General features: G+C 35.9%; 1 protein-coding gene across 5 annotated transcripts; it reads left to right on the top strand.

The window, feature by feature from the left end:
- The first annotated feature begins 1,909 nt into the window (after window positions 1-1,909).
- Window positions 1,910-26,118, top strand: LOC140793842 (DNA-directed RNA polymerase IV subunit 1). 5 transcript variants are annotated; one of them, XM_073145583.1, is made up of 21 exons: window positions 1,910-2,170; window positions 2,896-3,002; window positions 3,700-3,820; window positions 3,909-4,033; window positions 5,379-5,579; window positions 5,920-5,964; window positions 6,060-6,284; window positions 6,428-6,583; window positions 12,584-12,721; window positions 13,445-14,927; window positions 15,012-15,343; window positions 17,099-17,268; window positions 17,377-17,443; window positions 17,533-17,648; window positions 21,027-21,169; window positions 22,201-22,430; window positions 22,512-22,685; window positions 22,777-22,914; window positions 23,976-24,355; window positions 24,950-25,061; window positions 25,566-26,118. In XM_073145583.1, the coding sequence occupies exons 2-21, from the start codon at window positions 2,919-2,921 to the stop codon at window positions 25,728-25,730; spliced, it is 4,605 nt and encodes a 1,534-aa protein (XP_073001684.1). In that variant the 5' UTR covers window positions 1,910-2,170; window positions 2,896-2,918; the 3' UTR covers window positions 25,731-26,118. The 5 variants fall into 5 exon arrangements, with proteins under 5 accessions (XP_073001684.1, XP_073001681.1, XP_073001683.1 ...); XM_073145580.1 differs by having other exon boundaries at window positions 13,445-15,343; XM_073145582.1 differs by having other exon boundaries at window positions 13,445-15,343; window positions 17,377-17,434.
- Window positions 26,119-27,788: the final 1,670 nt, after the last annotated feature.

Below are 27,788 nucleotides of genomic sequence, written 5' to 3' on the forward strand. Positions count from 1 at the left end.
GGACAATTTAAATTATTATTTTCCACAAACTAACTAGTAATAATAAGTGAAAAATATGTAATATATTATGTGAAATTACATGATATTTATGTTGTAGTACTAAACCTAATAATATACTTTACCCAAGATTGAACATTTTCCAAGCAAATATCTGAGTTCATTGGCTATAAAAGAAGAAAAAAGAACAACACATTGTTGGACATGTGAGCTCATAAGTTGTTTTTGCATATTTATAACATAATTTCAGCATATTAAACTATAATAAGTGAGCATTAAGTAATCGTAAGCGAAAAATAATATTTTTGTATTTTATTTAGGAATAACAAAATATTCTCTCATTAAATTGAGATTGATAATAATAATATGCGAAGTGTATAATAATAAATAAAATTTTAGAGATGAAAACTAATAGAGGAAATAATAAGAAAAGTTATGTACCTCACGAGGTTGGAAGGTCTATTATAAGCTCAAATAATTATTATAAAAAAAATTATTTACTAACTTAATTTGACGACACAATGATCTGGAAGAGCAACTTGATAACAATGCTGTAATAATAGTTAGTTGAAAACAATAGTTCAGTGATGCACTCGGTTTGAAATTTAAAGCAGATGGTTTAATATATTAGCTAAAATTTACTAAAGCAAAGTGCCTTTGTATCTAAAACGAATTAGTATTTTATATGATTATTATCTAGTCTTTGGGGCTTTCGAATGCATGATAAAAAGAAAAAAAAAATATTAGATACAGTTATTTATGAAAGGAGTACTATTTATATTTTAGGAAGGGATAAATTAGTAATATAAAACATATATCTGCTTCTATTCGGAAAAGCCAGGAAGTACTTTGGTTGAAATAAAGAGTCAATTCATTTCCTGCAGAAGAAAATCCAAAATTAGGTAGAGCGATAAAAAGCGAAACCATACTGGGTTTCAGTGGAAATTGCTCCTTATTTTAATAATAATCTTGTATAGGGACTCAACCGACACGATAGTCACCGACCACCTTTCGCACGCACAATCGAGGAGTTCTGTGAAATTAATTCAAGCTTAAAATAAAAAATAATTTTATAATTTTAATTCAAGCTTAAAATAAGACAATTACACGACGAGCTTTATATCATAATCTAAGGTTCATATTAATCACATATATTGCATATTATATAATTATTTTTAATTTTTATTGAACTGTGTTTGATTAAGCCGGTCCTTCTATAGATTTAACACGAATACGCGAACACCAAGAGACCGCATACTTTGCTTCTCTCCCCCTATTATATACGGCTATACCTCATTATCTCGTCACCATAAAACGGCGTCCGCATATAAAATCCTACGCGGCATTTTAGAATTTAGTGCTGTCCCGCAATTAATGGCACTGTGACATTGATGGGTCGAAGAGTTAGTGGTGCGTCCGTAAATAAGGACTAATATGGGACCCTTTTAGTTGAGCCACTTCTCGCGCCCGAGTGAGTGCGGTGTTTCGGTTTCCAAAGAAGTACATTTATGGTTTTGTTTTGCACTTTTGCTAATAACCACCTGCCTTAGAGTTTATTATGTAAACTCCTCCCTCTTGGATATTTGTAAATCTATTCTTTTCTTATAACCCCTCATTAGATGAATTATGTTATCAGAATGTTCTATATTTTTCTTCTGATAGGGTTTCGATTTATTTATTTGTATGTCACTCTAAAATTAATATTTTTTATATATGTCTCTTAACAATATATTTTCAAGTTAAATCTAACAATAATTTAATAAAACTAAGAAAAATATATAAAAATTAAATAAGAATATATTTATCGTTTTATATTTAAATTATTTAAATTTCTAAATAAAGAATTTTCTAAAGGGTATATATGAAAAAAAGCCCACGAAATAAAACGAGGAGAGAGAGAGTTGTTGGGAGAATCCTTGCGGCCTGTTCTCGGCTCTGTCTTCTCCCCCTTCTCTCTCCTCTTCTTAGTGGAACTCTCTTTTGGGTTTCTCTCTCTTCTTCTAGGAGAACTTGGTCTCTTGCGTCTCGTTGTTTTGTCCCCCCCTTCTCGATCTTTAAAAAGTATCTCCTTTTCTTCTCCTTCTTGGTATCTCGTTCGCTTTTCAGGGGAAAGCGTTTGCAGCTCCCGTCTCTTCCGTTCAAGAAGAAAGGTGAAAGGAAGGATTTTGGGGGGGTAAGAAAGCTGTCTCCTTTATCCCCTTCGCCGTTTGATTTCTTGATCTTTGGTTCTTTCCGTTTTTCTCGATTGTTTCTGTTCTCCAAGTGAGGTTTCTTGCTGCCTGTGTTTCTTGGTTCCTGAGCTCCTGTTTTTAAGTGCGTTTGGGATTGTTTGGTGTGGGGTGGGCTCAATGTGGGTGCTGCATTGCTTGTGGATTACAAGAATTTGATACCCTTTTGATGTGTCACGACCTGGGGCATTCACGCCTTATGCGGATTGGCTGTTTTCATACGTTAGTCTTGCTGTTTTGTGTTTGTCATGTAAAGTTTTTTACTCGTGATTGTAATGCCGTATCGTATGATCAGGTTGAACAGTTCATTTTATTGTCAATATCGTATTGTGTTGAAACTAAAAGTTTTGATTCTTTTACTTGCTCCTCTGCCAATTCATTTTCATTGCAACCACTCGCGCTTTTTTTTTTTGGGTAAAAAATCGAAAATTTGCCAGGTAAATATCAATTTTATGATCACTGTTACTTATATTATCCATGATCCTGTAACTTTCTTCTTTAATAAACTCCCTCTTGTCATTCTGATTGTATTGCAATTTAATACTTCCGTTCCATTTCTTTCCCCTGTACATGGTTTTCATTCCCTTCTAAAGTTCTAATATAGGTACCGCCTAGTGCGCTTCTTCTGTTATAAATTTTACGATCCAAACTGCTAACTTTTTACATGTAGGGAATTGAAGTTCGGTTTCCGGCATGGCTGGTGAGACGGATGAGCAGATGGTGCCATGTGGGTACTTAACCGGCATAAAATTTGACCTGATGAATAATGGTGACATAGTAAGCATTTCTCTACCTTACACTAGTGCTGTTCTTTTGAGGCTACAACTTGCATGATAGACCTTTTTTCTTTATAGTGTATTGTTCCATCTGTCTTTGCAACATGCTTTTGTAGATATCTTATTTGGTAATAGCAAGATTAGGTTCTTGTGCACACCTCTTTTGTAAATTGTGCGACCTCTATTATATAAAAATGTGCATTTAGTTTAGAAATGGATGTTTGCAATTTCCAAAAGCCTAATATTGCTATTACCAAAACTTAAGGGTTTTTTTTTTCATGTAAATAGCCCTGCTAATTGATTAAACTCGTCTTAAAGTATTTTTTGAGCATTTGTGTTGAACATTGCTCAAACTAGCAGTTGGCATAGAAAGAATGATCAATCTTTGAAAGGTGAGAGATCTTTGGTCATGTATTTCTACCTTATGCTTTCTTAGAATCTCTGGATTAAGAAATAACTTATACTCAATACTTGTTCACAAATATCAGATGTAGTTTGTTTCTATCAGATACAATGATCACATAACACTATGAGGATTAGTTACAAAATGCAATCCCTAGCTTTGGTAAATTTCATTATTTTGGCTTGTATAGCATAGTAAAGAATTTAGATAGCTCAGGATGATACTTGAATTCCTTTTCTTCTCTCACATTTAGTTACTTCTATTAATACGATGGGTTCTGTCAAAATTGTTTTAGGAAAAGTTAAGTAATGCGAGCATTGTAGAAATGAATGATCTGACTAATCCTAAGTTAGGCTTACCAAATGGTTCCTCTCAATGTGCAACATGCGGAAGCAAGACTGTGAAAGACTGCGATGGTGAGCGTGTGAATTGAATATTATTAGCTCAAGTACTTGCGTTCTTTCCAATTATAGCATATGACATGTGACTTTGCTATGTGATCAGGTCATTTTGGAGTTATCAAGTTGCCGGCTACAATTTATCATCCATATTTTATTGCAGAAATTGTTCAGATTTTGAATCAGATCTGCCCTGGATGCTTGACCATTAAGCATGACACAGATATGGAGGTCAGGAATCTCAATTATATCTGAACTTTAAGTGAAACACTGGGGTACTATCATTTATGCATGCTATATGTTCTGCTGCATTTTATAATGTATATGAAGGAATTGAAGATGCATCTTTTCTGCATTATATCAAAAGACTTAGCCTCTGTTTACTTCGGGAATAATTTTTTTTCTCTTATTTTGGAATATAACTCCTTATTCTAGAATAATAGCTAAACATCATAATAATTCTATTATAGAATACAAATATTATTCATCAAAATTGCATCTTATATCACGCAAGCTAACATTTATATTCTATCGACTTACTTTATGTCAATTCAAAGAGTATTTATGGTAATTTCATAAAAAATAAATTTTTTTTTCTTTTTGTATCACATCAAAAGTACTTATTATATCCTTATTTCAAAATAAAAGTGAATATAAGAATAGTTATTCCTAGAATAAATACTCTAAAATACCAAAGGGGAATACCTATTTCATAATTGACCTTATTTCTAAAGTAAACGAGGCCTTAAATAATGCTTTTATCACCATATTCTACATCTAAATGAAGAGGTAACCCTTTACCTTTCCAGCTACATTGATCTATTTTTTTAATATTCTTTTTCTTTGGTATACTAATTTTCTGGTTTTCCACGACTAAAAAGTCTAGCTAAAGAGCTTTTGCTTTTAAAGGAGCCAAAGCCAAATTTATGATACATCAATTTCATCCGTCCACCTCTTATCAGTGCTATACTCTGATAGAGAACTTCTCCAATATGATATGTTACAGCAGGTTGACTGTCATTCTTTTCTCCTAGGTGTATGTTCTTTAAAGTACGTAATTTATATTTCCTTATACTATTTGGCATTATTCATTCAAATGTATGTTCTGTTCCATGTATCAAGTCAGACATCAGAATCTCTTGTATTAAAACAATAACAACCAGAAGCAAGCCTTCAATGCAAATGATAAATTAAATCACTTTCCCTCTAATTGGCTAGCTTTGTTTGGAGCTAGGATCCATTCACTGTTTCCAAGATTAGGCATTATGAATTCATTCTCATGCTTTACTCTTCTGGATAATTGAGCATTATTACAGTTTATTTGTCCAATTCGTGGAGTCTCCCTGTGAATATCTGTCCTGCTTTAGAGGGGACTCTTTTGCATCTATCTGCTTTATATTCTGGTTTTATCTGCTTTTATTTTCCTATCTTGCATAACCCTTGTCGTGGTCATCTATATTCAGTTATGCATGTTTCTAATGGTCTAAGTTCATCTTTTTTTGTATTTTGTGCTCTAATTTACCCCTCATTGTAGCCTCTGGAGAATCTTTTGAGTTTTCGCCATCTATTTATGTAGGGTTTTATTTTAGAACTAAATGACAAATCAACGAGGCGAGATGTTTACATATTGAAGGCTGGTGGGAAGAAAATCAATGGATTTCATAAAAAATTGCTGAAACTATGCAGATCAAAACTGTTAGTCCCAGCTAGAAGTGTTCTTATCCAAGGCACTAAAGTTCGTATATGCTACTTGAGGAAATGCATGAAGGTTGGAAAGGTAACTTCCTGATCCATTATGATTGGTGGCTTTCACTTTGTGGTAAAGTTCCGTCAAAGCCTTGTATTATAGACAACTTAATTAGTACATATCCCAACTCATAGTTCCATACTGTTGTGTACTATTATCTATTCTTTTGTTGGCCAAAGCCACTAAACTGGAGTAGTGAAGGTCATTATCTTGGTATTTAAATTATAAATATTGTTGATATATCCATTTTATTGAATTGATTTTGGTTAAAACTTTGTGCTTGAAACTAAATCATTAACATTCAACAAGCATCTGCATTTTGCTAATGTTTGTTTTATCCTGTTCTAATGCATGAATTATGCCATTGAAGAAATCGACAAGGATGGATAATCAAGCTACTTGCAAGTATTGTGTTGTAAGTGCATATGCTCACTTTCTGAAAGTCAAGTAGCCATCTACAAGACCACCTTTTGTTCCTGATATTAGAAACATTCTCTGTTTCTTGAACAGGGGAGTGGCCCTAACAGGTACCCTTCAATCAGGTTTAAGATCTCCTCAAAAGACATGCTGGGAAATAGGAGCCTTTCAATAATTGCAGAAGCTAATGACAAGCTGCCAAAGAATATCCAGAATAAAAGCTTCTATGAAGTATTACCGCAAGATTTTTGGGACTTCGTCCCAAATAATCAACAGCAGCAAGAACCCAATAAAAGAATGAACTTAACACCTTACCAGGTAACATTACCTTACCATGATGGTGAAGTTCGGTAGGTTGTAGACTAAGTTCTGTAATTTCTTTCCATTTTTATCTGTTTCTCCTTTTTTGTACTCTTCTTATGTACTGCTGTTTCTGTTTTTATGTTTCTTTCTTTTCGCAGGCCTTTCACATGTTGAAACAACTTGATCCAGAATTCATCAAGAAATTTGTTTCAAAGAGGGAGTTACTGTTCCTTTCTTGCCTCCCTGTTACGCCTAATTGCCATCGCATGGTGGAAACATCTCATGTGCATGCGGATGGTCCACAATTAACTTTTGTAAGCTGGTTCTATCTTTTAGCTTACACAGTTTTCTGCAGCAGGCTTCACTGGATAGAGGAAAAAAAAAATCCACCATGGGCTATAGGGATTACAACTCTCAAGCTTTTTCTTAGGGTCACTCAGACACAACACCCTCTTGCTCTCTAGATCTATCACTAAGAAGAACTTTAGAAAGCCTTTCTCTTTTTAATCCAAGACATGGGCTTCTATTGGCATTTATAGGAAAAACAGAACGCCAGAATAGAGTCCATTGTCAACTAGGAACACCCAGCCCATACTCGCGTGTAACCGCTTATCTCTTGCGCTCAAGATGGTCTCCAACTCCCTCATGTGTCCTACTGCTTCACATTTCTGATTTTTCAGTTTCTCGCTGTTGGCAGAAACGAGACACAACACGACAAACTCCGTCTTGGCTTGTTTCTACATATGCCATCCTGAAGAACAAACATGAGTATGTCTCTGTCTAGTACCTGAGTCTAGGTACCCCACCTGCATTCTACTTGCCGGTAGGAATGCACCACTATAGGGAGGATTTAGTGAGAACTGACACGGACTAAATCCAAGCAATGCTTGAAACTTATCCCTTTAAACAACCTTGTCAACATATCGGAAGCATTTTCATCTGTGGTGTGAATCTTTACCAAGGAAATGACTCCACCTGTGATCCACTCTCTAATCCGGTGGTAGCACACATCGATATGCTTTGTTCTCGCACTATACACCTGATTCTTGGCCAAATGAATCACACTCTTGACTATCACATCGCAAGGTATTACTCTCTTAATTGTTCCCAAGATCACTAACCAATTCTTTAGGCCAAACAACTTCTTCTATTACTTCTGTAAGCGATGTTGTATCGTGCAGAGTAGACTTCCAGCAAATTGGGCCACCAGCTAATTTAGAGTGTAGACACACAACCTATCATCGATAGTCAAGATCTCCTGCATAATCTGCATCCACATAACCTGCAACTTCTTCTGAGGTTCCCCTCTGATCAAACTGGATAGCTAAGTCATGTGTGCTTAATAGGTATATGAGGATCCACTTACCAATGCTCCTGTCATGGATCTGCCATATATTTGCGAACCACACTGACTGCATGAGAAAATGTGGTCTTATACACACCATGAAATACGTAAGACACCCAATTGCATTTGCACATGGCACTTTTGACATGTACTCAATTTCTTCATTTGTAGTAGGGCATAACAAAGAAGATAATTTGGAATGTGCAACAAGTGTTATGCTTACGGGGTTTGCATCTGTCAAACCAAACCTTTATAACATGGTTCACCGTATTGGCCGATCCAGATCCGGATTGGGATCGGCCGAGCCCGATCCCGATCCAGGCCCGATTCAAACTCTTTCACTCTTACTTTTCACTCTCTCTCTCTTACTTTTTTTCTTTCTTTTACTCTTTATTTCTTCTTTTTTTCTCCTTATATATAATCATTGTTTCTCTTATGAAGAGATCTAGCTCCGGTGAACTCCGACAAACTCCGGCAAACTCCGGCGAACTCTGACAAACTCCGGAATATAATTTTTTAATTAATTTTTTTATTTCTCTCACTTTTTTTTTATTTCTTCCACTCTCTCCCTTTTTCCTTTTCTTTTCCTTTTTCTTCTTCACTGCATCATGTTTTTTTTATTATTTTCTTCCATTCACGCTCTTTTTAATCTCTTCTTCTTTTTAATTTATTGCACCATAGTTTTTCTTTTTTTCTTATTCTTATTTTTGGTAAACTTTTTTAGAAGTTTTCTTGCATTTTTAAATACTATTTAGAATTTTATGTAATAAAAAAGTCCGATCCGATCCAGGCGACCGATATGGCCGATCCGGCCGATCCGGTTGATACATATCGTTTTTTCAGAAGGCCGATCCCGATCTCGATCTCGATCCCAATTTTTCGAACCTTGCTTTCTAATACCTTTTCAAGATAACATGTTTGGGTTAACCTTAGTTTTCTAGCCCTTCTGTCACGATGAATTCTATGCCTAGGATCTTCTTTGCTGCACTAAGATTTTTCATATTGAACTCATTGCTCAACATTGATTTCAAGTTTATAACCTCTTGCTTACTCTTTGCTGCAATTAACTTATCATCCACATATAGAGGAAACGAGTTATGTGAAACTTATGTAGAACTCTAAACTAAACACAACAATCATACTCACAATGAATGTACCCATGCGTCATCATGAAGTGTCAAACCTTGTGTACTATTGTCGAGACTGCCTTAAGCCATATTATGATTTCTTCAATAGACATAAGTCCTTTCTTAATTCTTGAATCCTTCTCATTGGTCCATATAGATCTGTTTTTGCAAATCACCATGGAGGAATGTCGTCTTCACATCTAACTACTCCAACTCCATATTCTGCATCCTCACCATGGCAAAGATTATCCGAATAAAGGTGTGCTTCACAACTGGTGAGAAGATTTTGTTGTAGTCGATACCCTCTTTTTTGTGAATAACCCTTTGCCACTAACCGCCCTTTGTACTTTTCTCCTTTTTCAGACAAGGCCTCTTTTTAACGGTAAACCCACTTGCATCCGACCGCCTTCTGGCCCTTATGCAATTTCACCAATTCCTATATGTTTTCTTCTTGAGAGACTCCATTTCTTTTGTCATTGCCACCAACCAATTTTCTTTTTTGGGACTAGCTCAACTGCCAGTTACTAAGGCAAAACTCACTAGTCTTCAAAGCCACACTAAACTAGTGCCTTATGAGTTTGTTTTTCTTCGTCTCTGACAACTGTCTGTTGGTCTTCTTGTCGTTGTGCATGTGCTAACATATCACCCTCTTCATTGGGTGAACTCTTCGCATCAAGCTTCACCTCAATTGACAGTTTATTCTTTGACCTTCCTTTTGTAGCATCTGAATCATTATGATTCAACAGATAGGCTTCATGAAGGACAATGTCTCTATTGACCTCTTCTGTGAAATTGGATCTCATAATCTGTACCCTTTCACTCCTTTCTCAGAATACAAGAAGGTGCATTTCTTAGATTTTTGGATCCAATTTGGAGTGTTCTGAATATGAACATAAGCAGGACAACAAAAAAAATTTAAGATTTGATTGATCTTAAAATCGATGGCTGACGATGAAGACTAATTTATATGAAGCTAGCTATGTTAATAGCCTTTTCCTAGTGTTTTACTCTTAAGTATAATTATGGTATTTTCGGCCAAAATATCTTTGAGGTGTCCTTCACTGTGAAATGATGAGTAATGCCTTTTATCGCACAAAAGTCTCTGAACAACTACTGCTTGTATTTAGTACCATTATCAGTCATCAGGTACCAAATCTTCCTCCCAATTTGGTTTTCAACCTGCGCCTGCGCCTGCGCCTTCTATTTCTTAGAGATACTGAAAACTTTTGACTTATGCTTCATGAATAAAACCCGTACTTTTCTGGAGAAGTTATCAATAAAAGTCATGAAGTAGTGGGTGCCACTGTGAGATGCTACTATCATTGTCCCCCATACATCTGAGTGGATGTAATCGAGAACACTAGTGCTAGTATGGGACCCTGGCTGGAAACGAACTCTATGCTGCTTACTATACATGAAAATTTTTTAGAAGTCCATCTTGTAAGACTTGACACCCTTCAGCAAGTTCCTCCTATGAAGTTCCAACATACCACGCTCGTTGATGTGGTCTAGTCACATATGCTAGAGCTTGGTGTCATCTATGCTTGACTCTATAGGTGTTGAGATAGCTACTCCACCTACAACTGTGTTCCTGATCAACTTGTACATGATTCTGAATTTCTGCCCTTTCATCACCACCATTCCCCCCCCCCCCGGTGATCTTCATCACTCCATCCTTTACTGTGTAGTCAAAGCCTTGAGTATCTAGGGTGCTAGGTGATATCAGATTCTTTCTAAGGTCAGGAATGTGTCTACAATTCACTCAGAAACCCTTTCAACGCCATCAAACATCTTGATTTTGATAGTCCATTCTAATGACCTTGCAAATTGCATCGTTCCCCATTACAACTGTACCTCTATCGTGGTGTCAAACCACTCCTTATTTAATTACATGTGATAAGAACAGCCGAAATCCAAGATCCGTGACTCCGCCAAGAAGTTACTGCCAGAACTGACTGTAAGCAAATCTGCATCTATTGCACTGTCATTTGACTTTCCTTTGACAATACTAGCCGAATCTTGGGACTTCTTCCCCTCAATCTTTTTTTGCGTGAGAAGCTTTTTGAACTCACACTGATTCCTGTAGTGTCCCATTTATGACAAAAGTGACATTCTACAACCTTCCTTATGGCCTGGCTTGAGATCTCTTTCTATTTGAGTTTCCACCTCTCAACTAGTCTTTCCTTCTGCCTCTTGATTCTGCCTTGGCAATAAGTCCGTCTGCCTAGGAGATGACAATGTCTTTCTTCATCTTTTCATGAGAGATAAGCACACTAGTGACTTCTTTGAGTTTTATGTGTCCTTCCCATACTTGAGTTGTTACCAGATGGTCATAGAATGATGGAAGCAACACTAGCAATAGTATCACTTTATCTTCCTCCTCCAATTTACCACCAAGGCTTAGTAGCTGTGAGGCTAGCATGCTATGAGCATTTATATGCTATAACAGATCTGAGTTATTCTTCATCTGCATACCATGCAATTGTTTCTTGACATACAATCTTTTGGTAATATTCTTACTTATATTCAAACTTGCAAGTTTCGTCCAGATATCCACAACTGTCTTAAGGTTCATGACGTCGGTGAGATTGAAACGGATAGCGCTTGCTACTTTCTCATCTATCACATCCCAGTTAGTGTCCTACATGGTGTCGGGCTTTTTGCCTTTCCCGTTCATCTCCTTATGAATCTGCTGTTGGATCATTAGATCTTTCATCATTCTCTGCCAAAGTGATAAGTTCTTCCCCTTGAACTTCTCAATCTCGTACCTTGTAGTCGCCAACTCATTGTAAACGTAAGATTGACCCCTCTAACCCGGAGCTCTAATACCACTTTTTATGCAGCGGCCTCTACTAGGAGAGAGGAGAAAAATCCAATATGGACAATAAGGATTATAGCGCTTAAGCTTTCTCTTAGGGTCACTCAAACAAAATGCCCTCTTGCGCTCTAGATCTATTACTAAGAACCTTAGAAAGTCTTTCTCAACTTAATCCAAACATGATTCTATTGGTATTTATAGGAAAACCAGAATGCCAAAACAAAGTTATTTGTCAACTAGGAAAGCCCAGCCCATACTCGCGTGTAAGAGCTTATCTCTTGCGCTCCAGATGGTCTCCAACTCCCTCGCATGTCTTGCTGTTTCACATTTCCAATTTGTTTATGCTTCTCTTTGTTGGTAGAAACGAGACACCACAAAACATACATGTCAACGATAGTCGTGCCGACCAGCACGGGGCGTGCCGACTAGCATGGGGCATGCCGACTAGCATGGGGCATGCTGGTTGGCACTTACAGTGCTAGCAGCGTACCTGCACGTGGCACGAGGGGTGTCACAGCATCCCTCCTAGCAGCTTCGTCGGTCATTGCTCATCATCGACCAGCCGACGCTGCTCCTCGCTAACCTTATTGTCGCCCCTAAGCTCGAGCCACCAATCGCACACGACGAGATCCCTTATTAGATTGAGGAGGAAGGAGTGGCGGTTCGAGTTGGGTCGGATCAGGTGAAATAAAAACTTAAGTTTCGAATTTGGGGATTGGCAGCTCGAGCTCGGGGCCGACAAGACTGCGGCGAACGGTGACGCCGAGGTCGGCGGGGAGCAGCGAAGGGTGAAGGTGAGTAGTCTCGCTCATCTTTTTTTCTCCCTCTCTTGCGGCACAGCCAGCAAGTACCGTGGCACGTATCTTGCCGTGTCGGCCGATGGTCGGAATGGCACATGCTTGTGGCACAGCCATCCATGATACATGTTTTATTTATAACATACCTATAGACATGGTTTGGTAGTATTATGGCCTTCTTTGTTTCTCTTGTCATGGAATGTTTGTTTTTTTTCATGTTGGAATAGGATGAACGAACCAAGTCCTATAGAAGAGTTCTTGATATAAGCAAAAGGATTGATGAGTTTCGTCAGCATCAGCAGTTTAGAGCTTTGGCAAGTGCATATGTTACAAACCGAGTGATGGATTGCCTAAAAGCATCCAAGGTATGCGAATTAACATTTTTGTCACTATTCATGTAGGCATTCAGACAGGTGCTCATTCTAATTATACATTTCAGTCATAAATATTTATATTATCATGGAATGTTGTCTATTAACTTTCGCTCAAAGGCTACTAATTCATTAGTTCAGAGCATGCATTATGAGTACTTTATTATTATCATTATTATTATTTTAAGAACAGCATTCTATAACATCTTTGGTAGTATTTTCTTGAATGCTCTTGTGATTTTGGATGAGAAATAGAACCTTGTTGGTTTCATTGTTACAGACTTAATATTTCACTGTATAGGCTTAGCATTCATTAAGTCAATTCTATCACGCTTGCGTATGAAGGAATATGATTGGTTTTATCAATTAGAATTTCTATACCCAATTTAGCGGTGCCGCTACCACCCATAAAGGAATAAACTTTATGACATTGTATGGTGTTGAATTCTCCAGTTTGCAATTATGACCTTCGGACTTCCATTAAGCTTGTATAAATCCTTCATATTAGCTTACCGTGGAAACAAAATAAAGACTCATATACTTGGCAGATCATGCTTAAAGTAATTTTCTGAAGGTATTTCTTGGTCATTCTTAATGTGGCATTTGATCTTCATGCATAGTTCCATGTTGGTAAATCTATATCTTATGCACACTTTTATTAAGGTTACTAGCTATTCATGCATGTTCAATTCATACATCATTATAGCTTTCTTGCAGTTACATTCTAGTATGTCAAATGGGGAGTCTCCATCAGGTGTATCTGGATTGAAATGGCTGAAAGAAATCATGCTTAGCAAAAGGACAGATAATGCATTCCGCATGACTATGGTTGGTGACCCAAAGATACGCTTAGATGAAATCGGCATTCCACCAGATTTAGCAGAAAGCTTGTTTCTGGGTGAGCATGTTAATCCTTACAACTTAGACAAGCTGAATATGTGTTGCAACATGCATCTTCTTACCAAAGATGAGATCTATACGAGGAGCAAGGGTCAGCTTATGTATGTCCAGAAAACAAATCAATTTCAGGTTGGTGACATAGTTTATAGACCATTGGTCGATGGAGATGTTGTTTTGATAAACAGGCCTCCTTCTGTACATATGCATTCACTCATTGCGCTGTCTGTAAAAGTTCTACCAATTCAGTCTGTCATTGCAATAAATCCTTTATGTTGCGCTCCATTATGTGGAGACTTTGATGGGGACTGTCTGCATGGGTATGTTCCCCAGTCTGTTCGTTGTAGAGTAGAGCTTGGAGAGTTGGTTAATCTAGACAAGCAATTATTAAATGCACAAGATGGTCGAAGCTTGGTCTCACTAACTCATGATAGCTTAACTGCAGCACATCTTCTAACAGGGACCCAAGATTTCCTGAACAAGTTTGAAATGCAGCAGCTGGCAATGCTGTTTCCTTCTCAGTTGCACATGCCTTCAATTGTTAAATCTCCAAAACTTCAGACTCCTCTTTGGAGTAGTCGTCAATTATTTAGCATGCTTCTTCCACCTGATATGGATTATGGTATAGGATCAAGAAATGTACAAATTTGTAAAGGGGAAATTCTTTTCTCTTCAGAAATGTCCTTTTGGCTACAGAACAATACATCTAGTATTTTTTCAATCATGTTCAAACACTCTGGAAGAAAAGCTCTGGACTTACTCTTCTCTGCGCAGGATTCTCTTTGTGAATACCTTACACTGAGAGGGTTAAGCGTGTCACTTAATGATGTATATATGTCTTCCGATTATTATTCACGAAATAAGATGGCTGAAGAAGTATATTTGGGATTGGAGGAGGCAGAAAATGCCTGCCGAATCAAGCAGCTATTGCTTGACCCTAAGATAGAGTCTCTCTTAAAGAATTTTGATGAAAGTGAGGATCCATCATGTATTGGTCATTATAACTTATGGGCAAACAATCCACATATTACCCAGGTCTCTGTTGCTGCATTTAAGGATGTCTTTAATGACCTTCAAAAGATTGTGCAGCACTATGTAAGCAAGGATAATTCATTATTGGCAATGATACATGCTGGAAGCAAAGGCAGCTTATTAAAACTGGTCCAACAAAGCATTTGTCTTGGTCTACAACTTTCAGCAAGCAAACTGCCTTTTAGAATTCCTCGCAAGCTTTCCTGCAATTGGTGGAATTATCTGAAGGATTTGGAGTGTCGAATGCCTCAGGATGGCAATGAATGTGCAGGTGGTCAAAGTTCTTTTCCTGTGATTAAAGCTTCTTTTCTTGAAGGATTGAACCCATTAGAATCTTTTTTGCATGCAATATCAGGCCGAGCTAATCTCTTTAGTGAGAATGCAGAAATTCCTGGAACATTGACTCGAAAACTGATGTTTCACATGCGAGATCTTTATGCTGCATATGATGGAACAGTTAGAAATGCATATGGGCAACAAATAGTACAATTCTCTTATGAAGTTTCTGATGCATCATCTCATGAGGATTTGCAGTCTTGTTACATGTATGGTGGGGATGTTGCTCGTAATAGTGCAGTAGGTGCTCCTGTTGGTTCATTGGCTGCTTCTTCCATTTCAGAAGCAGCATATGGAGGTCTAGATCATCCAATGAATAGTTTAGAGACCTCTCCGCTCATGAACTTAAAGGTTGTTCTACTATCTGCTATTTCCTTCATGCACTACATCAGCTTTTGCAAAGTAATCAAGGCTGTGCTGTCAAACATGAAAGGAGGACTCCATAATCATTAAGAATACACTGTTCATTGCACAGTAATTATTGTTTTGCTATTCTAAATTAAGAAAATATTGTTACCTGTTGTCCAAATTTCATGTGTAACTAACATATACTAGCTTCTTGTCCACTTAGCAGCCTATTATCTACCTCATGAAGTGATTAGTCATTCAGAGACTTTCTTATAATACATGATATTTCACATCATTGACTTGAAATTCATCTAAATGCATTCATACAGTCCATTTTACCAATTTGAATTTAAACAGATATATGCTAGTTTAAGTACTGAGATGTAGTGCATCTTGAGAAATTAAATATAGTTACATAATTACATATCCTTATAGCCTATAATGCATCTTGTCACTTCCCAGTTTTTGTTTTAACCTTTTCTGTACGCTTCAAAATTTTCTATTTTTTCTCTATCTCTGTTGCACACCTTCTTGGTGCATGTTTTGGCATCATGGTGTAATCTTAAGAGATGATCTTGGCTTAGGAAGCTCAACTCGAAATTCCCATAAGGCAAGGTTGATCTTGATCCTTAAGAGAGTTGGCATAGTGCTAGCTCAATCTTGGCAGCTCACTTCTCGCAAATACTCCATTCAAATTTGAAAAGAAGGAAATCAAATCTATTCTTCTGCTGGGTTTTGGAGCCATGGCTAGAAGAAGGCATACGGGTACCTCTAAGATGTTCTACCAACATGGGTGGGAGGCAATTTCTTTTGTATGAGAATTATATATAACATAAACGTATATATAAGATACCTATAAATGGCTAATTTTAGTCGAGATTAGTGGCCCAAGGTTAGTTTGAGCTTCACTTGTTTATCAATAGAGCAATTAAGCTCAAATAGCTTAGATTGTTGGTAAGCAAGTGATCTCTAACTGACCTGAGTTTAAGGCTTTGTTTACTTTACAAATAAGGCCAATTCTAGAATTGATATTTCTCTTTGTTATTCTCAAAATGAGGTATTTATTTTTGGGAATAATTATTTTTATGTTCACATATATTTTAGAATAAATGTGTAATAATTATCTTTGATTTGATATAAAGTGAAGGAAAAGATGAGAAAATGTGTTGTTGTGTTTTATGAAATTATCATGAATGCCCTTTAATTTGATATAAAGTAGATTGATGTGATAGACATGAAGAGTAAATTAGTAATTGTTTTAGTGTGTGGTATAAGATATAATTTTGATGAATATATTTATATTCTGGAATTGAGTTATTACGATGTTTAGCTGTTATTCTAGAATAAAAAGTGTAGAATAAGAAAAAAGATATTCCTGAAGTGAAGCCAACCTAGCTTATTTGGCACCTCTTAGTTTGGCATGCTTTTGGTAACCTGTTGAAATTTTGATCTGCTGTGGCACATAATATGATGCTTTTTCCTTGAAAGACCACTAGATAGTACAAATCTTTGTTTCTAGCAATTGCTTCTGTGGAACAATATTATAAGATTACCCTACATATAATTGAGTAATCTATTTACATAATCTCACATGGACATTACTGAAAATGTCTTGCCATGTTGCACAATGTTTGGAGGAGTGTTCACATCATGTGCCTTTTTTCTGCCTTGAATTATTGACTTCAGAATTATGTATTTGTGCCTGTGATCAGTTGTGTTTTTCCATATCACTGCTTGAATGAAAATTTGTATGTGCAGGAAGTTTTAGAATGTGGCAAAGGTCGAACATCTGTGAATCAAGCTGGCATTTTATATCTGTCTAAGAGGCTACAAGGATATAGATATGGTTTGGAATATGGAGCTTTGGAAGTTAAGAATCATCTTGAAAGAGTTCTGTTCTCTGATTTGGTTAACACTGTCATGATTTTGTTAGTATTATCCTATCATTTACTTTTTCTATATTGAGATTGTTGGGTGTTTGCAAGGATCGCTAACGTATAATGATTCTCTTTCCATCTTTTATGTTTAATGCTCAGTTATGGTGGTTATGATGTTCAAGCGGTGAAAATTAGTCCTTGGATCACACATTTTCATGTAAGCAAGGTAATGCTGAAATTGTTTACTTGTCTATGTTGTTCAAAATCTTTTATCTTCTATGAGATTACAACCGTATTTATATTATTTTTATTCAGGAAAAGATGATGAGAAGAGGTTTAAAGGTACAATCCGTCATAGAGGAGCTTTTGAGAAATTACAACAGTTTGAGAAAAAATTCCGAAGCACTTCCAGCATTATATATAACCAACAAGTAACCTCTCCATGCTCCATTTCTTTTGTATGGTTACATTTCAGGCTTCTTTTGTTGTGTGTTTCTTTGCCATCTAACATGTTACCTCCATGGTCCCTCAATATACTGCTATGCTAGTGTCATAATTGGTCGTTGTGATAAGGTGCTAAAAATTTGGATACATATTTATCGTCGACTTGATATTCATATCTGGAAGAATTAAATAGGAGGAAGCGTTCTACTGCAAATGATACTTTTGCATTCTCTATATTACAAAAGGCCAACTAATGCTAACTTATAAGTTGGCTTCCAATGACAGTTGAATTTATATACAGGTATTTAAGGTCCAATATTTGCAGGAACATGGGGCTACTTTAATCCCTTGAGCAGATATCTTCAATATGTTAATCCCTCTTCTTTCACTTTCTCATAGTTCTAGTTCCATCTCAAATTCTCAATTGCATTATAATTCCTCAAGTATTCAAGGATTTGCTTAACAATAATATACCTTATGTGCAAGCATATTAGTGATATCATGTTTTGTGATAAACAGATCCATTTTCCAAGTTCGTTCTTATGGATAGTTCCTACAAACAATTGGACTAATGATAGATGCTTGAATTATTGATGTATATGCTATGTAGTTAGTTGTCATCTTTCAGAGGCTACAAATGTAATAGGAGCTTCCGTCGATGGAAGGATCACTTTGAGATGATCATCTCATGGCTATTGAGAAGAGAAGTGAGAACAAATCAAAGTAGATGATTCCATTTCTCAATCTCTCTTTTACTTTCTCCTATAAAACCAGGGTTTAAAGGATTGAAAAAGTTGGTCGTTCACAACCATCAATGAAGGACTCTAAAAATTAGGCCTCATTTGGATTGGGTTCAAGGCTTTTCTTAAATCATGTTAGAGTTCTTCTAACCTGGTTTTGATACCAAACATAAGTTTTTCTCAAAACATGGTTACCCTACTTCTCCCCAAACTAGTTTAATAGCGAAGTCAAATGACCATTTGCCCTTGACAAGACATCATTTTAATCAACTATCATTTCAATCCTTCTCTCTCTTTTGTCACAAATCTTTTAATAATATCTCTTTCCTCCACTATAAAGGAAATATCTCCTAAACCCACTTATTCTAGTTTAAGAACCACTTTTCATATCAAATCAAAAGTAATTATGACAGCACTAACTCAGTTTATTACTAAACACCCAGTTTTCCTAAACCTATTTAAGGACCTCTTTTTAAGGTTAAGAAATGAGAGTTGGCTAACTGGGTTTTGGAGCTAATGACTATCCAAATGGCACCTTAGGCTCTGTTTTGTTGCTGGTTAAGGAAAAATATAGTTTAGTTATTCTCATTTCTTACTCTTAAAATCGTACCTATAACCTAAAGTAGGAAAATATGGTGTTTTGTTGTAAACTAGAATGGTGGCGTAGTAATTACCTTTAATGTGGCATAAAATTAAGCTAAAAGTAGTAGGAATTGCTTTTGTCTTTTATGAATCGATGCAAATATGCTTCATACTGGGAATTATTCCTGATTTGATGTATAAATTTAAATTAAAGTGTTTCTTATTCTACTTTATGGAGTAGATTGACATTTAGTTATTCTCATTGCATACCTACACGTATCACATGTCAAATATGATAAAATTGAGTGGAAACTTTTGGTTTGAGTGGGAAAGCAAGTTAAACTAGTTTTTCTTCCTAAAGTAATTCTCATGTCAAGTATGCATTGCATACGTACAAGTATCATATGATAAAATTGATTAAAATTGGCGAGGACTTTAGGTTCCAACAGGAAAGTGAGCTAAAATAATTTTTCTTCCAATGTAATTCTCATGTCAATTATGCATTATACACCTACAAAGTATGCATTATGCACCTACAAATATGCGTTGCATACCTATCACGTCAAATATGATTAAAATTGAGTGAGAACTTTTAATTTGAGGGTGAAGTGGGTTAAACTAGTTTTTCTTCCTATAGTAATCCCCGTATCAAGTATGCATTACATACCTTCAAGTATCACATGCCAAATATGATTAAAATTGAGTGGAAAAATGGAGCAGGAGCTTTTGGTTTGAGCAGAAAAGTGGGCTAACTTAGTTTTTCTCCCGAAAGTAATTCCCATGTCAAGAGTATATTGCTTACCTACAAGTATCACATGTAAAATATTATTAAAATAAAGTGGAAACTTTTGATTTGAGTGGATAAGTGGGCTAAAATAGGTGGGTGGTAGGAGAAATGACTAATGAGAGGATTTTTGATATGACATGTGAAATAACTGTAGTCATATCAAAGGTAGAATTGTAATTGGGCTCATCAGCTCACGTGTGGAATAAGATTCAAATTAGTATGAATAATATTTCTAATCTAGAGTAAATTTGATGTTTGATTAAAAATCTAGAATAGGGAATTCCCTAACCAACCAAATGGGGGCTTAATGAACGATGTGCTTATCTGCATCAATTAATCACCTTTCTTTTGTAATCACTGTCATTGAAATCCTTCTTCCTCGGCGTCTGGGAATCTCAATACTACTGATAAATCTCCCATACTCCTGATCCTCATCTTGGTTCTTATTGAAACTGTAGGGTCAATACCTGATTTGGATTCAGCAGGCATTTTTTCTCCTATTCAAATAATTATGACAGCTCTTCTTCCCTGCTTGACCAAACTGCCTGTTATATTGGGTAGGGTCGATACATTGGGTAGTGGTCTTGTGATGTCACACGGAAGTGTTGGCATGGCACAACACCGGTTGTTGGGCTCCCATTTGCATGACGATCCATATAATTTTTTATTTGAAGGAGGTTATGTCAGTTCCTTTATAGCATGTCTCCGCCTCCACGATTCGAGTTATTCTTCTTGGGGAGATGGTTATTCAAGTTTGCCTCTTTAGGTTTTGGGGCTTGTTTTGCGAAGGTAAGTGCCATTTCGCATTTTCTTATTTGTTCTTCTTGTAACACTTGCACCACTCTCAGTGGTCCACTGTTCAGCAGTTGATAATCATATTTTTGACTTCTTTTGCATATTAGCCATCATTACATTTTGCTCAAATTCTAGCTGTCCTTTGAAACTTGGGTAACATAAAATTGCAAATCACTATTCATTCTTCCCGTAGTAATCTTACTGAAGATCTTACTTCCATCCAACAATTTTGTGCTGTTCTGTTCATCTGCAGTTTAAATCATCTTGCCACAAGTTGTGGCCCACAACTAACCTAGCTTTCATCTATAGTATTTTTTTTTCATGTAAAACATGAAATTTTATAACCAAGTTTAACTAATTTAACAATCTTAATGTCCATTGCTGTCCCATCTTTTTTGTTTTTCTGTTGCGTTTTTGATAAGACACACTCTTTAGGTAACACAAACTATCACTACATGCAGGGTTTGCTCATCAATTCAGGAGTGGAAGGAACATGACCAAACTTTTTGTATTTCTGTAGCTGTTGACTCTTCTAAGTTGATGACAAAGTTGGATACCATAAAAGATGCAGTAATTCCTGTTCTTCTTAAAATTCTCATTAAAGGTCTTGTTTCTGTCTAACATGCTTATGCTCAGCTGCTCTATTTTTTTTAATTATTATTTATTAATATCTCTTGATGTACTTCTTTTGGTAACTTTTCTTGCGATATTTCTACCTTACTTTGGTTGTTTATATTCTTTATATTAATCAAAAGCGTGTGAAAATCTGCTGCAACTTATAATGCACCATTTTCAGTACATAAGATGGTTTGGTTTGTCAATAATATGTATGGGCTAGATTTATAACAGTTCAGTTCTTGAGATTTGATTGTTGAGAGGTAAAGGAAAATACGCTGACCTGGAAAAGGTTCACTGTCGGTTCTGTAGACTGAAGTTTTACTTGTTTAGTAATTGAAAATTGTGACATTGTGGGAAAGAAACTTTAATAATATGATGTCACATGTTTACTGTCAAATCCTGGTTTTACATGCAACCAGTTCTGTTGTAGTATGATGTCGCTGAATGGCATGGTCACCTTCCAAATTTTATAAGAAAATTATTTTTTCTATCCCACTTTGACTTGGAATTTCTTTCCAAATTTACACTTTTGTAGGAGATAAATTGTTAAAGGGTATATGTGCATGATTTATGCATAAATGATACTCAGTTTCACTTTAAATCATTCTTCAAGACTTGCTTAATTTTGTAAAACGAAACGGAGAAATTCATTGTTCTCAATCTGACTTGAAATGTCATCCCAAATTTAGAGATATTTTTAGGAATCAACTATTGAAGAATAAAATTGTAATAGCTAAGATTCAAGGGTGTCAATATTATATTGGACTCTAACTGGATGACAAGGTCAGATTGTTATCTCACAAGTATTGTGAGCTTTCCGAACTTAGCTGTTCTGTAACTTATCAAGTAAGGTAAGACTTTTAAATATATTACTTATCATTTTAACATTTTGTAACTTATAAGGATTACAAGGATAAGTGTTAAAGATGCTATTTTTATATGTGATCCTTGATATTAATTCTGTTTCTTGTACCTCCACTTATCAATGTTCTGTGACAAAATTTTGCTTGTCTACAGGATTTCTGCCATTCAAACAGGTTAAAATTCAATGCCAGTCTGACTCTGTTGGTGAACTTTATTTAAAAGTTATGTCTGAAAATTGTAAGCATGGAAAGTTCTGGAGCTCTCTCCAAAATGCTTGTATCCCACTGATGGATTCGATCGATTGGGAGCGTAGTCACCCGGAGGGTGCTTATGACATTTGTAGTATATATGGGATAGATGCGGCTTGGAAGTATTTTCTAAGAGTGGGTGATTTATTTTGTCTTCTTTTGGAATTATATCTCCTGTATCAAGTGCTGGTCTTTACTATGTGATATAACTTGCAGTCCCTGAAGTCATCGACATCTAATATAGGGAGAAATATATGCCGAGAGCACTTGCTTACTGTTACAGACTGCCTTTCAGTGACTGGTGATTTTCATGGATTGAGCTTCAGAGGACTTAAACAGCAAAGGAATCAATTGCAAATATCATCTCCATTTAATCAAGCATGTTTTTCTGTGAGTTTTTATTTTATTTTACTTGATGCAACTTATAATAATTTTTCCTTAAAATTTTCTTTTTACTAGTTCTCTGATGGGATCTCTGCAGAGTCCAGGCAGTTGCTTTGTCAATGCTTCAAAACAAGGTTCTGTAGATGATCTTCGTGGTACTTTGGATGCAGTTGCTTGGGGCAAAGAAGCACCTGTAGGGACCGCTGGATCTTTTGAGATCATATATTCGGGAAAGGTACTTGGACCTCCATTTGATACTGTTTATTTGATGGGTCATGACATAATCTTCTTTTAGTTGTTTAAGTTGAAATTATATATGAAATATATGTATGTTTCTGCTACGATGACATGTATATAACATGGATCCCAAAATTGGTTGATCCTGAGTTGGATTGGCCGTATCTGTCAGTTTCGGTTAGCTTCAGTCGTATTGGCTGAAAATAATAATATTGGCTGAAATTAATTTTTTTAAGATTCAGATTGAATCTAAAATGTATCTAACCTATGAGACATTAGTAATTGATGTCATCAATTACATTAGTTTTTACCCTTTATCTTTCACACACACTCTCCTTCCACTCTCACACTTCACCGAGCTCATCCGGCGGTCGATCCGGTAAGTCCTTCCGGCTAGTCCAAACTTCGATGAACTCGGATGAATTTTTTTTTCTTCTCATTTCTGTTTTTCCTTTCTCACCCCCTTTTTAACTCATCTTTTCTTACTACTATAGAATAATAGTGAAAAGAGATCTTTCTCTTCATGTTATTCTGCAGTAATAATTTACAAGTATAAAAATTTATTTAATTCAATTGAAATTCATTATAGTTTTGAATGAGTTTTTAGGCTTCATACATGACTAATTTTTATTTTCTTATTTTTCTGCCACTCTTTATAATTTTTATAATTTTTTTGCATTTTAAATAATATTTAAAATTTTACGTAATTAAAAACAGTCTGATCCGATACGGGTAGCCGATACGACTGATACAGCCGATACATTTCGTTTTTTCTAACGACCAATTTCGATCCCGATACTAAGTTTCGGAACCTTGGTATATAAGTTGTCTTTGGCTCTCTTATGCGGGTTCTGTCTAATTTTATTTTCTTTTTAGGTTGTGTGTGTGTCAGTATGGAGGTGTTTATATGAGACATATGATGGATTAGCAGACTTGCTTTTTGACCTTCTGATTTATTTCTTTTGCTGATTTTCGTAGGATTCTACTTTTGATACAAAGCAACAATATTTCAAGACAATAGTGTAGCTCAATCTCTAATTGTTTGTCATTATCTTTCAGGACCCTCAATCTGAGGGAGTCAAGAGCGTCTACAGTTTCTTGCATAACCTTACAGTTGAGGAACCAAATCAGGACAATAATATAGCTTGTAGATCTACTAATCAGAGTAGTTCCAGTAAATGCAAATCAATGCCTTCCAATGCTTCCGCTAAAGATGAATCAAATGTACATTTGATTTCTGATGATCATGTTGTGGACAAAAATTCAACGAGATATCCTGTCAAGAAATTGGCAAGTAAATTTAAAGGACAGTCTGTCAATGTCTGGATGAGAACCAGACACTCAACATCTGGTCTCCAATCAAAATTTTTTGCTGAAAAAGTTGGTTCATGGGCAAATATTGTAGATATGTCTACTACCTTACGGAAAATATTGCACGAGTAAGTCTTGCTGCCTGCTTGTTCTTTGCTTCTTTTGCCCTATGCAATGTCACATGCTATTCTTAGTGAATGTGCTACATTATATATCTTACTAAGGGGGGTACTTCCTGAGCTAATATAAACTTGAAAATGGGAACTTGGTTTCCTCCGTGTTTTCAGGATTTTAAATGCTTTTTTTTTTCTCTCCCCTGGACATTGTTCAGTGTAATTAATAATTCTTGGAAGAATGGATGAAGTTATTCTGACAATTAACTAATTTTGCAAACCTCAGATTGTTTACAAAAGGACCTGCCTTTTGAGGTCTAACAAATTATACTGAATACTAATAAATTAAATATGGATTATTGATACCCCCTACATATCTTAATTTTCCTACAGCGGAAATCTTTATTCTTTGTTTTGCGAAGTATTAATTATTAGCTATAGTATTAGGTATTTAAGTCTCCAGGTGTACTCCGTCGTGTCCAAATTATTGTTTTTGACTGATAGTCAAGCATGATGTTATTGTTTGGAAATTCTCTTATCATGTTACTTATTACCCTTACTGGTGAATGTAACATTAAGAATCTTTCACTGAGTTACCTCTGTATAAAGGTACCCATTTGACGGATACATTAGTGAGACGGATAAGTCATCCATTATTGAAGCTCTAGCATACCATCCAAAAAGAGATGAAAAGGTGGGAACTGGAGTTCAACAAATCAAGGTAATATAATTTTTCCTAAAGGTCTCATTTTTACAAGTGTTCAAGATACATGCTACAATTGTTGCCGACCTATTCATTTCTATGGTTAAGGGAAAATACATATTGCCTTCTACCAGCTAGCATTGTACTTGTCTAACATTCATTTAGTTTTTTGAAATAGTAGATAACCGGATAATTTTCTTTGGGAAAAATCTCATTATGTAATCTACATTATGTTCATCCTATATTTAGTTGCATTGAATTATGGTTTTGTTAGAATAGGATAATTAAAAGCTAATGATGCCCCCTCCCAAGTCTCCAACTGGAAATCAAGGGATTGAATCATAAAAGTAGCTTTAACTTGTTGAGGCATATCTGTCAATTATATTGTTTAGATTAAGCAATTGCAATTAGTAATTCTTCTGCCATCACCTCTACTCAGCTACTTCTGTTTAATATTTTTGTCATGCTTGCAACTTGACTTAGCGTTGACATATCTGATTAATCCTACATCCGTGCTCACAGATTGGACATAGCCCATCCCATCCAGGCACGCGGTGCTTCATTTTGGTAAGGAACGATGGAACAACAGTAGATTTCTCATACCGCAAATGTGTTATCGGTGCAGCTGAGCAGATCTCACCTGTGCTAAGACAATTAGTTGAGAAGAAAGTTAAACGCCAGCGATAACTTGTACAATTATTTGGTACGAACCAGTATGCTGCACCGCATAACTCCTCAGTGTACTAATTGTCGGGTTATGTATATAGCAAAAAGAACAACCAGCATCATCAATCAGAAAATAAGACAATTTTTTGGGTTCCTTCCCCTCCCTCCAATTGTCTTCTAATTGTAAAAAGTTTTATAGTTATAGGGGCTTCGGTTGTAGGGGGAGATGAAATCAAGTGGCAAGAAGGTATAGGGGCTATTCACACATCAATTTTTTTTTTCTTCTTTTTGCAACCTTTGATGAATAGTTAGTTGTGCTTCAGAAGGTAACCAGCTGCGTATGCAGACATTTTGATTCATTAGATGTCTGCTGCTCTTGTGATGCAATAAAAATTCATATTTTCTGAAATAGCTCTTCCTTGATTGTTGATGATTCCATCCTCTGCCTCTGGTATCTTGCTCTATTTTCATACATAAATTTATTTCGTTGGCCTACCCAACCTTCGTAAAAAAAAATTGATTTGCAAGATAATTCCACTTTATAAATCGCATGTAGCAAATATGGACCGAAACACCTGTTACTCGCCCACCACTAATGCCAACCTAGAGGAATGTCCATAACTTGAGATAAAAAGATTCCTTCCACAAACAATTAGGAGGAACAATTGCTCATCCCTTTTGAATTTTGATGTGTGCCATCAAGGCCATCCCCATCCACATCGCCTCTTGGCTATGGCCCATGGGGTGCATCCAGCATCATGCATGGCATGAACCAAAAGAGGAAAACCCACTATGGACTATATAGGCTATAGGTGGGCCAGGAGCACCTCAAAGCCTTATACAAACTATACAAGAGAGCAAAGGATACTATAACAACATGCGAAACGTATTTTTATATTATTTTTAGTGCAGTGGGAATGGATTGGGCTACGTTACCTAGCTTATTATACACCGAAAGTTTCTTCCTTTAGTGGTGGTTAATCTATTAAAAAAATATTTTTTTTTCTTAGAAAAAAAAAGGTTTTCTTTCTTAGTGGTAAATGATCCGTCCCACTATCCATCGGATGGCTGGGAGTCTGCCACTTGTAGCGTAGGAGAAAATGGCGTCGCCTTGTGGTCTCTGGTATTCGTGCATGTGTAGATGGACCTATGGTGGTATTTAACAAAGATATATACAACTCGACTCAAATTCCATATAGACTCTCTTATTCGTTTTTTAAATACACTCTTTGACATTCTTTGATTATATAAAACTGTTTAAATGATTTAATAGATATCTAATATTTATAGAAAATATTTGTTATTAATAAGTCCCGAATTATAAGGCATTACTTTTGTCATTAAATATCATAGCTTCAGATCGATCAAATCCAATTTTATACTATAAACTGAGATTGAGATGTGAAAATTCTAGAGATATTTTTGGGTCCCAGAATTAGGCGTCCAAGTGCACGCCTACGTAATGATTTGGGAGTTGGATTGACGCATTGCTCATAAGATGGCGGCGGTGGCGACGGCAAGTGGCGGTGACAAATTACAAATAGGGGATGATGTTAGGATTATCTCAAATCTAATCTAATCTAATTTAATCTTATCTGGTGCTTTAAAGAAAATGAACAAAGTGACGAAAAAATATTAACTTTGTACAAACTTATCTACCTGACCAAGTAGCTGACTTTCTAACAAAGTTAATTACTCTCTCTACTTTTTAATTACTTCACTTCTCGGGTTTCATTCTCCATAAATCCTCTCCTCAAACAAGCATATTTGAATTAACTAGTGAAGCCACTTATCTTACAGAAAGACATAGGTAACGTTTGACGGCGTCTCCTAATGAACAATTTAAAAGAAAAAAAAAGTGATAAAGAATAAGCCGAGAAATTAGATCATCCGCGTGAAGAGATGGCACAAAATAATATTTCCTGATTCAATCCTGCGATTCTAAAAGAACAAAAGAAAAACAAGGGGCTGTTTTCCATCAAATCAAATCCGCAGTCTACTTTTTAATTTATTTTCCTCCAATCTTAGTTGTTTTTTATGAAGCCATGGTTCATTACTTAATCTAGTATTATCTTTGTT

The sequence above is a fragment of the Typha latifolia genome, chromosome 8, assembly GCF_019914945.1.
Source record: "Typha latifolia isolate L0001 chromosome 8, TyphaL0001v2, whole genome shotgun sequence".
In the NCBI taxonomy this organism is placed as follows: domain Eukaryota; kingdom Viridiplantae; phylum Streptophyta; class Magnoliopsida; order Poales; family Typhaceae; genus Typha; species Typha latifolia.

What these genes read in the sequence shown, in the direction of transcription:
- LOC140793842 (XM_073145580.1), top strand. Translation starts at nt 2,919, where the DNA reads ATGGCTGGTGAGACGGATGAGCAGATGGTGCCATGTGGGTACTTAACC. An exon ending in TGATGAATAATGGTGACATA is followed by an intron (nt 3,003 to 3,699) that starts GTAAGCATTTCT and finishes AAATTGTTTTAG; the next exon opens with GAAAAGTTAAGTAATGCGAG. An exon ending in CTTGGAAGTATTTTCTAAGA is followed by an intron (nt 22,431 to 22,511) that starts GTGGGTGATTTA and finishes TATAACTTGCAG; the next exon opens with TCCCTGAAGTCATCGACATC.